The 10,592-nt window shown below is 44.7% G+C and overlaps 1 protein-coding gene across 1 annotated transcript in view; it reads left to right on the forward strand.

Moving 5' to 3' along the window:
- The window catches only part of ARHGEF12 (Rho guanine nucleotide exchange factor 12), a gene marked incomplete at its 3' end in the record, with an annotated part of 66,642 nt that overhangs the window by 42,691 nt on the left and 13,359 nt on the right, over positions 1 to 10,592 (forward strand). Inside the window, exons 9-24 of the mRNA XM_057381772.1 lie at positions 5 to 155; positions 710 to 844; positions 2,054 to 2,125; positions 2,899 to 2,991; positions 3,365 to 3,475; positions 3,920 to 4,018; positions 4,655 to 4,697; positions 4,834 to 4,939; positions 5,510 to 5,647; positions 6,563 to 6,595; positions 7,420 to 7,534; positions 8,229 to 8,334; positions 8,565 to 8,777; positions 9,176 to 9,305; positions 9,624 to 9,659; positions 10,294 to 10,448. Coding sequence (XP_057237755.1) covers positions 5 to 155; positions 710 to 844; positions 2,054 to 2,125; positions 2,899 to 2,991; positions 3,365 to 3,475; positions 3,920 to 4,018; positions 4,655 to 4,697; positions 4,834 to 4,939; positions 5,510 to 5,647; positions 6,563 to 6,595; positions 7,420 to 7,534; positions 8,229 to 8,334; positions 8,565 to 8,777; positions 9,176 to 9,305; positions 9,624 to 9,659; positions 10,294 to 10,448 — 1,736 coding nt within the window. The remainder of the gene's footprint in view (positions 1 to 4; positions 156 to 709; positions 845 to 2,053; positions 2,126 to 2,898; positions 2,992 to 3,364; positions 3,476 to 3,919; positions 4,019 to 4,654; positions 4,698 to 4,833; positions 4,940 to 5,509; positions 5,648 to 6,562; positions 6,596 to 7,419; positions 7,535 to 8,228; positions 8,335 to 8,564; positions 8,778 to 9,175; positions 9,306 to 9,623; positions 9,660 to 10,293; positions 10,449 to 10,592) is intronic.

Here is a 10,592-nt window from a genome sequence, read left to right on the forward strand (position 1 = left end):
AAAGGCTCAGTGAATCTCTCCCAACTCCTTTGCAGTCCCTGCAGGAGGATTACAGCCGAACGCCCTCCACCCGCCTGCTCAAGGAGATCCAGGAGGCAAAGAAACACATTCCTCAGCTGCAGGAGCAGCTGTCCAAGGCCACGGGCTGCACTCAGGTAACACGGGGGATCAGCTGCTCTGGGGGTGCTCCCAGGCAGAATTCTGGTGATTTTGGTGATTCTGGTGATGTTCTGGGCACGCTGCAGTTCCCTGTGCTCACACAGGCAGTTTAGCTGGCAAGCCCTGCAATGGCAATCAGGATGTGGGGTAGATTTTACTTTCATCTGTGAAAAGCTGCTTTTAAGAACAAGTACAAGCAGTGAAGTGTTTATTATCTGTCAGTGCAACTTAAAATACACCYGTGAAGTCATTCTTTGGAAGCTTAAAGCAATTTTGCTTTCACTTTTGAAAAAAAAATAAACGCAGATTGTATTATTTTTGCCCTTTTCTCTATGCCTGTGTTTTAAGTGCTGAAAACTTAGGTGTAGGTTTTGTTGTTTTCTCTTAGAAAAGCCTTGAAGATTTTTCTGGAAAAAATCAATGTTTTATGAGTAATGTGAGCTACGTGGCTTTTGAAACAGCTGCTGGTTAAGGYTTTTGAAACAGCTGCTGGTTAAGGATGGTCTCTTGAGTTATTCTGCTGTCTCCCAACTCATTTCTCTCTTTCCAGGATGGAGTTTTGTCCTCCAGGTCGGTGTCAGAATCGCTGCAGATCAGCGAGGGGGAGGCAGAGAGYGGGGACAGCAGCAGCAAACTGGATTTCAGTGGTGACAGCCCCTCCAGACCCAACAGTGACATCGCTGATGTGAGTCTGACCCAGCCCAGGGCCTTTGGGGTCAATTTGCAGATTCTTTGTGTGTTGTGGAGTCCTCAATACCCACCAAAACTCCTTCCCTGAGAAAAACCTGTTGGATTGGGTTGGAGTGGGAGACTGGGAAAGAAACAGGGTGGGTTTGGGGGGTTTATCCAGGATTAGGTTTGTCCTACAAGGCATTAATCCTTGTAACCAGACAAAGGAATATGGATGCCAGCATCTTTTTCAAACCTCATTTGCCAGTTRGAGAAATCTTGGAAGGGAATATTCCAAGTGCAGCACCGTGACTCAGATGCAGCAGTGGGCAGATTGCCAYGGGAGTGGGAGAGAGCTCTGCTGCTCCCAAATCAGCTGCAATTCCTGCCCCTTCCTGTGTKCACTCATTGCTTACCAATCTCCTGATCCTTCATTAAATCCCTGTCTAATTAGTGCAGAGAAATTGAGACTCTCAGCCTAAGTTTGTTGTTAATTTAAGGATGTGGCAGCTGAATTTGTCCCAGCAGTTGTAAATGAGAGGTGGGTCGAATGGGAGCATCCACAACTCTGGTTTGAAATATTCCAACTCCAAATCCCATCAGCTCCCACTCAGTGTTTGTGTATAACAAATGCACAACAAAATTCATCATTACCTTTGCTAATAAACACAATCCTTTGCTAATAAACACAATAAACATGATCCTGGTTTTGATCAGTGCAGGTGATTTGTGCACTGAACATTCCAGCTTTGCAATCCAGCTCTGGGAAATGTAAGGATCAGGGGCAAAAGAAACCTTTGGGAGTTTTGAAAGAGTTGTGCAGCTGGGAAAAAGCCAGGCTGGAAAAACCTTTGGACACGCTGAAGATGAGCCAGCAGCACGTGATGGTTGCAAATAAGGCTCTGCTGGGTTTCCTGAGTGAAGAGAAGAGAGCTGAGCTGTGAGGAAAAGTGGAGAGAGCAGGGAGAAAGCCAAAGGCTGCTGATTCTAGCTCTGCTTTCACCAAATTTCTGACCAAAACTTCTGCATTCAGCTGCGTTTTGGGTTTTTTTTTTTGTTTGTTAACCTTGCACGTAGGACCCAGATTTTAGTCTGGTTTTCACACCTCCTTTTCCTGTGAGAAAGGAGAAGTTTRGGGCTGCTGTGGCTGACAGACTTCACAGTGCAGTTCTTCCTTTCCTGGATTTGTTGGGACTTACCAGAGCTGAACTTCCCTCTTTCCCAGAGTCCTCGCAGTGGCCTGAAGGAGAGGATTTATCCAGATGAGAGCCCAGAAAAGGCTGAGCTTCAAGATACTGTGAGTACAAAAATCGAGTGTCACAACAGCATCTCCTCTGATGGGCCCATKAAAACCTCACTGCTTTCCCCCACTTTGGAAATGGAGCATCCCTGAACTTGGCTTTAGAAAAGAAAATGCAATTAAAGCAGTGCAGGGAAAGTTAATTAGCTGAGTAAATGTTTATGGAGCTTAAGAGCAGGGCCATTTAGAGGAGAGAAATAAATATCTACTCAGCACTAAAGCAGCTGGGCCTGGAAGGAGGAGAGCACTTGCATGTGTTTTATTCCTTGAGTCCAGCCTTTTTTGGGATCTTCACTCATCTCAGCTGGGGAATGCAGCAGAAAGTGCAGTATTTTTGAAGAATTCAAATGATTGCAATAGTTTTTGAAGAATTCAAATGATTTGCAATTGTTTTTGAAGAATTCAAATGATTGCAATAGATTTTTAAGAACTCAGATGCTTGCAATATCTTCCAAGTTTTACTGTGGGGTGGCATCACAACTCTGTGCTGTGTTTTTGAAGAATTCAAATGATTACAATAGTTTTTGAAGAATTCAAATTATTACAATAGTTTATGAAGAATTCAAATGATTACAATAGTTTTTGAAGAATTCAATTGATGGCAATATCTCCAGGTTTTACTGTTGGGAGGAGTCACAGCTCTGGGCTGTGTTTTTGAAGAATTCAAATGGTTGCAATAGTTTTTGAAGAATTCAAATGATTGCAGTATATCCAGGTTTTACTGTTGGGATGAGTCACAGCTTTGTGCTTTTCTGCCCTTTCTTCCCCAGGATTCCCCGTCCAGTGTTGGGAGTCCCCTGTCCCGAGTGGGGACTCAGATCATTGGAGCAGAGGATGATGATTTTGACACGGAGCAGGAGCAGGTGGGGATGACTTTTAAATTTTTTTCCTCACCAACCAGAATTCTCTTCCCCTGTTCCTGAACTGCTCCATCATGGTTTGTACTGAGCAGTGAAATGAGAATTAGGGAATGGAATTGCTGTTGTTGCTGACTTTGCCAAGCAGAAACATTTGGGGAGTTTATGACAATATCCATCTTGGAGTTTTTGTTACTCTTTTCTTCTCATAACTCAAACTTTCTAGAAATTGTTTTGCCATATTTCATTTCCTTTGGCTTATTTAGGTTCTGTTAAATCCCGAATTATTGTCACAGACAATTTGACACAATCTGAATTATTTCAGCTGTCCTTTGCCTTACCCTGAATAATCCAGCTGTAATTCTGTGTATTCCTGCAGATCAATGGGCAGTGCAGCTGCTTCCAGAACATCGAGCTCCTGAAATCACGCCCAGCTCACCTGGCTGTYCTCCTGCACCATGTTGTGTCCCAGTTTGATCCTGCAGCACTGGTGAGAAGCTCTGGGATTGTTTCCCTGGCTCACCTTTGAGAATCTTCCCCAGAATCTCCAGATTTTGTGTAGCATTCTTCTGGCAAGGAGAGGAACTCAGCCCTGTGCAGGTCTGGGGGTGATAAATCCTTTTTATCTCCTCAGATGAATGGAGAAGCACAAAAGGAATTGTCTCCTCTGTGTTGGACAGTTTACAAATAATGATTTAGCTCCTGAAAGCTTCTCATTGCACCCCRAGGTGTGGGATTAGTTGTTCACAGGGATGGGTGAGCTCTCTGTGCTCCCCTTTCCTCTCCCCCCATTTCCAGGGCACCTCCCTGAGGGGCTTGCAAGGATTTCATTCCCATTCAATTTCTTGCAATTCACTGAAATCCTTGAAATGTTGGAAAAAACCTTGGATTTTTCTGGTCATCACTTAATTTCCTGCTCTCCTGTTCYCCACAGCTGTGCTACCTTTACACAGACCTGTACAAGCAAACCAACTCCAAAGAGACCCGGCGTGTTTTCCTGGAGTTTTACCAGTTTTTCCTGGACAGAGCTGCAGTAGGTTCCACTTGTTTTCCTCATTTTCAAACRCATCCAGCAAGCTGATTTTTACCTTTCTCCACTCACCTGAACTGCAAAAAATTAAGAGGTTGAGGCCCCTCCAAAATTAAAAGGTTTTAAAATAAAAATTGGAATAATATTTAATAAATACCTTCATTAAATTTAATAATTTATTAAATTTTTAAGTGTTTTTGTTTAAATGTTACCAGGAAAACGAATGGTGTCAGATGCCTGGTAACAAAATAAATCCCAGGGGATTTTTTGTCTGATAGGAGAAATAATTTAGTGATAAGTAAGCATTTCTCTCTGCTCTGCATTTCCTTTTAGTTAATAATTGCTGTGGGTGTTGACCTGGCTGTGCTAATGATTGGGAAATTTTATGTCTCTTTTGCAAAGCCTGAGAAAATTCTTTGTGGTCATAAATTAAACTCCCAGGAGCTGTAGCAGAGATTTAGATAGCACATGTACAGATTTAATAATCCCTATGAAATAAAATCCATATTCAGGATGTGAGTGCCCAGTTGAAAACCACCTCAGATTGTCTGATTTTGGCTTTTGAGGGAATTCCCTTGCAGAATTTGTTGGTTTTATTGGGGTGCTGTTGGTACTCCCAGCTTTTCTTCCCTTTTGCAGAACCTGAAGGTCCCAGTTCCAGATGAAATCTCCTTGGAATTAGGTGAGGTGCTGGCTTTGTGTGAGTGAAAAATGCAAAGGGTGCTCTGGGTGGGTTAATACAGGGAAATGGCTTTATTGAAGGTGGAGGCTGTTMTCAGAGGAATARTTAATTAATTCATTAATTAATTGACTCGCAGACAGGAGAAGGCCAGAACTCCTCCCTGAAGAGCTCCACCGCCAGTTCATCCAAACCATGCAAGATAAAGTCTGCCCAGAGGTGCAGAGGAACCTGGAAGATTTCAGGTACCACCAGCTCTCCGTGGAGTTTCCATTTCAWTCATGTTTGATTTCAGTCAGCATGTCCAGCCAGGGAAACCTGAGGGACACAAGAATTCCCCTTGGATTGGGTAGGAACACACCAGGAAAGGACCTTTAGGCCACACTGTGACCAATCCTTCAGAGAGGATCTATTACAACTCCAGAGTGTGGGTTCTTCATTCCCTGAAGCTTTGTGAGGGAATGGCAGAACATGTTTTCTGAGGTGTTGTTATATAAATCTTACTGATTGTGTTTATAATCAGCTTATTTTTTTCTTTGCCTTTCCCTATTTTTCTTCCTTCTCCCTTTTGGGCAGGGAATAATCCCGTTTACAGGGGATGGAGCAGAATTTGATCATTAATTTACCTTTCCATGTGGAGTGCAAAGTACCAACATGAGACAAATTCAATAACAAACCTTTCCACCTCAAAACCTCTCCATTCCAGCAGATAATTTAAACACCCAAAAATCCTCTTTATATTCCACAATGGGGATGCTCTGAGTGTCACAGAGCTGCTGTCCCAGCTCTAAATGTCACTGCTGTCCCTGGTGCAGGCAGAAGCGCAGCATGGGGCTGACCCTGGCCGAGGGAGAGCTCACCAAGCTGGACGCTGAGCGGCTCCGCGACCGCAACGCCGTGGAGAGGGAGAGGAGCTGTGCCGAGCAAATCATCGCCAAAATTGAGGAAGTTTTGTGAGTGACTGCAGATATTGAGAGGAGGGGGGTAAAATGATTAAGGTGCAGCACTTTGGAGAGGAGCTGTGCCGAGCAAATCATCGCCAAAATTGAGGAAGTGTTGTGAGTGACTGCAGATATTGTGGGGAGAAATGGGGTAAAAAGATAAAGGTGCAATGCCATGGAGAGGGAGAGGAGCTGCGCTGAGCAGATCATCGCCAAAATTGAGGGAGTGCTGTGAGTAACTGCAGAAATATTGGGGAGAAAAGGGGTAAAAAGATAAAGGTACAATGCCGTGGAGAGGGAGAGGAGCTGTGCCAAGCAAATCATCGCCAAAATCGAGGAAGTGTTGTGAGTGATGGCAGATATTGAGAGGAGGGGGGTAAAATGATTAAGGTGCAGCGCTTTGGAGAGGGAGAGGAGCTGTGGTGAGCAAATCATCGCCAAAATTGAGGAAGTGCTGTGAGTGATGGTAGATATTGTGGGGAGGGAGTGGGTAAAATGTTAAAGTTGCCACCCCAGAGTTGGGAAGAACGGGTTGAAGGAATCAGAAAGTGGAATTGGATGTTGTTGAACTGATATTTCTCTCCCTGAGTGTTTGTTTGGGTAGTGGCAGCCAGGATGGAGCTGACACTGAAATGTGTTCTGTCCAGGAGGCTGCTGTTCAATAGGGCACAGCCTGTGCATTATTAGATCTGAGCCCTTCTCCTGTAGAAACAACAGCTTCACAGCCTAAATTTGCCTCTAATGTGGGCTGAATCCAATTTCCGCAGCTGAACTTTCATTTTTGATTTTTTAGTTTTATTTTTTCCCCCTGCTGGGAGTTCTGAACATTGTAAAGAACACTTCAACACAAGTACTGATGCTCTGGGGGAATAGGACTGGGTGTTAATTGGGTTTTGAGTTTCATTTTAAAATCCTTTCTTGTTTCAGGATGACATCTCAGCCTCTGGAAGAAGACAAGAGGTAATGGAACTTGGGGGAGCTTTTGTGCAGAAAWCCCAGTGCTGGCTGTGTTGTGTAGAGTAGAACAAGACAGCCCTCTCCTGGCTGTTCCACAGCACTCATCTCCTGAATAAATCATTGCAATTCAGCCTCTCGTTTGCTGATGTTTGTTTTCTGTGTCTCAGATCTTCAAAATTACTGTCACTCAGAGTTCACGTTTCTTTGGTTTTGTGTTGTAACTGCTTCAATCTGCTCCAACATTTATTTTTCCGTGCTTGCCTTGTCCTGTTCAGTTTTTATTTGAGCAGTTTTTCCTCTGCTTTTTGCAGTGATTTTTTACAGCTGCATATTTTTACCATAACTCAAAACTGTAATGTGACATCAAATACGGTTTTAGTGCAGAGTTTTAAGACATTCTGTAATTCTCAACATTTTATTTTCACCTCTTGGGCTTCTGTGCCTTTTATCATGRAATAGTTTGGGTTGGAAGGGACCTTAAAGATGATTYAATTGCAYCCCYTGCCATGGGCAGGGACACCTTCCCCTATCCCARGCTGCTCCAAGCCCTGTCCAGCCTGGCCTTGGACAYTTCCAGGSATGGGAGAGCCTGTGCCAGGGCCCCACCATCCATATATAATATCTTTATTTACTCCATAATTTACAAAAACATAAATTCTGATGTTGGCTGAGTCTTCCCATTATCTGTGATAGTTTATTCCAGTTTATTTTATAACTAACTTTAATTTAAAAATTAACTTCTCAATAGAACCTTGACATTTAGTTTTAATTTTACTGACAAAATGTATTTTCCCAACACATTTTTATTATTTTTATTTCTTTGGCAGCTCCACCATGCAGTATGTGATCCTCACCTACATGAAGCACCTGGGAGTCAAAGTCAAGGAGCCCCGGAACCTGGAGCAGAAGCGGGGCCGCATTGGTTTCCTGCCAAAGATCAAGGTAAGGCTGCTGTGTCCATAGAGGATTTGTGTGCAATTCAAACCCTAATTCTGCAGGAAAAATTTAAAAATTGATGTGATTTTTCTACTGTTTCAAGAGGATCTGGGACTGCTGAGCTACAAGCCTAAGAGCTGAAATGGGGGGGGTTTGGATCTGTTTGCAGACATGTGAATTAGGAATAATTATAATTATTTCTTTTATCTCTACCCCTGAATTCAGCTTGCTTTTCACAGTTACTAAAACTTCCGGTGAGGAATGTTTCACAGAGCACAACCTTCAGCCACATGAGGGTCTCGTTAAGGTTGTTGCCTTGTTTACTTTAATTCTCTTCTGGAGAAATTTGCCCAAACTCTCACAATTTGCGAAGCAGGAGAGCTGTTCTCCCTGCCACCCCCACTTTTCCCGTTACATAATGAATATTTCCACCAAAATTTCATCTCTGTGGGTGTGATCCCTCATCTCCCACAGCATGGGGGTGTATCTGGTCACAATGCTTATTTCCATCAGCATTTCAGCTTCCTTTGGAATATTTGGAGAGTTTCGAGCAGTTCTGCATTGTGAAAAGGTGAAACTGTGAAACTTTGTGAAAGATGTGTCCTCTCCTTTCTGCAGCTTTAAGGAATTGGTTCAAATCCCAGTAAACAGCTGGATTTGAAGCAGTGAGTGATGTGGTTTTGCTTTTCTTTAATTGCAGCAAAGCATCAAGAAAGAGAAGGAAGGAGAGGAGAAAGGGAAGAGGAGAGGCTTCCCCAACATCCTGGGCCCCCCGAGGAGACCGAGCCGACACGACAGCAGTGCCAGTACGTGACCCAGGGAACCCCTGAAAGGCACAGAAATCAATCCCTGCTGCCTTCAAAAATCCATGCCAAGAAGACCCAGTAAACTTTTTATCATTGCAATATGGTTTAGGAGATGTTTTTGTCCTGAAATGCTGCCTCTCTTCCCGCTGGGAGGTTTCAGCAGTGTGATGGCTCTGTGTCTTCAGTTGGCTGGGAAGTTTCAGCAGTGTGATGGCTCTCTGTGTGTTCAGTTGGCAGGGCCATGGAGATGCAGAAGCCCAGGCACCCCAAGCACTCGCCCACAGCCTCCTCAGTGAGCCCAGAGCCCCCAGATTCCAGCAAGATGCGCCAGAGCGGCTCCTCCAGTGATGGCACCGATGCTCCTTACCCAACTGCCAACCCCATGTCACCCCTGGCCATGGGACCTTTTGCCTCCCCAGAGGGCAGCAAGGATGGTGACACAGGTAGGGTGGAATGCAGGGCAAAGATTAAAGATTGTGCCGTGAACAGGATGTGCAGAGCACTGATGCAACGAGCTGGGGGAGTTGGGAAATGTTTTGATGTCATTGGAGGTGCTGTGCCTCAGCTTGGTCAGCTTTCCTCAATTAGGGAATCTTTCCATGGCCAGAAATGCTCGTTAGTGGGTTCTGCCACCGTGGCATTGGATCACCCAACAGGAAAAACCCTGTCTGAGGTGCCAGCCTGGGAGCATTTGTCACTGAGACTCTTCTTCCCAGCCTGGGRAATCAGTTCCTGCAGCTCTGAGCTGAAATGAGGCTGGAATCAAGAGGCTCTGGAGGGACTGGGAAATTCTCTGATTTCCTCTAATTGGATTTTTCACGTTTCACACTCCTCTGTCCAGGTTTGAAGCAGCCTGGGGAAGCCCCACCTGCCAGTGACTCCATGGATGCCACACCCCGCACACCCAACAACACCTTCGAGTTCCCATCTCCTTTGGAAAACCTGCAGGAGGAGGAGGGAGAGTCTGAGAGGTAACTCTGGGTGCTGGAGAGAGTTAGAATCGTGGAATGAGTTGGGGAAGATCAGTGTAGTCCCAACTCCTGTGTCAGCGTGACAATGGCTGTTGTAATTCAGTCCATAAAATGACAGTGGCATCATTTGTGATTAATGTTATTGCTAGAATTGGGAAACTTTGGTCTGTGTTTCTGCTGTGGTACAAAACTATCAAGAAGGTGGACAAAATACTCTTAATTTGGAGCTCAGAGCACCATTCTGAAGCCATGCTGAGTGTCTGAGCAKGGAGAAATTCAGGCACGAGCTCCCCTAATGATTTCTTCCCTTCCTTGCAGGATGGTTGACATGGGAACACCAAAGCCTTTTCGCAAGTGAGTGAGCTTGGAAATGTTTGAACTTCACTGAATTTGTTTGGATTTCAGGAGGTTCTGAAGCAGAATGCAGCAGTGCTCATTGTTCTGAGGCAGCACAGTTGCCTGCATGATCTTTTTTTCTTTAAGAACCCATGGAATCAGACAATGGCAGCCATTTATAGGGCAGGGGGAGTGAGTCATATGCAAAAAAACCCCTTTGATCTGTGAGTGAAGCAGAATGGTTGCTGAATCTCCTGATTTGAATGGATGGGAGTTCAGYTGGGGAGTAGAGATAGCCCTGTTTTGATATTCCCATTTTCCTTTCAAACCTGAGCGTTGCTGTTGGCTCTGTACCTGCAGACAGGCAGAGGAAAGAACTTGGAACCTGCCCTTTACACTGACTTGGTATTTGGCTGAAAAATGATTTGATCTGTGTCATTAAAAGGAGGGTTATGAAAGTGCTGTCAGAGCAGGGAGTCAATCTGCAAAGGGCAAAATTAGAGAATGTGCCCGGAGGGTCAGGCATCAAACAGCCTCCAGCTGTCAGGGAGAGTGCATTCCTAATGCTCAGTTAAGAACTCAACTTTTCCTTTCCTTTTTCCTTCCATCTCTGCCTGAAATGGGAATTTTCTCCCCTTTCTCCTCCCGTCAGGATGGACAGTGTTGGCTTTGCTGATGTGCAGAGTGAGGATGAGCTCTATGATTTCGACATGGACACGGACCCTCCCAACTGGCAGCAGCTCGTCAGCAGGGAGGTGCTGATGGGGCTCAAACCCTACGAAATCAAGCGTCAAGAAGTGATAAATGGTGAGATGGAGGTTCTTTCCTACCTGGCCAAGCTCCAAGTTGAAAAAAAAAAAAATTACAGTTGGGTCTTTCTTCGCTGATTTGTTGAAAGCAGTGGCTGAGAATTGTAGAACTTCTGGTTTGAGGAGTTTTTAGGTGTGAAAC

This window comes from Malurus melanocephalus, unplaced genomic scaffold (assembly GCF_030028575.1).
Source record: "Malurus melanocephalus ecotype Western Australia unplaced genomic scaffold, MMel_1.1 scaffold_527, whole genome shotgun sequence".
Taxonomy (NCBI): Eukaryota; Metazoa; Chordata; class Aves; order Passeriformes; family Maluridae; genus Malurus; species Malurus melanocephalus.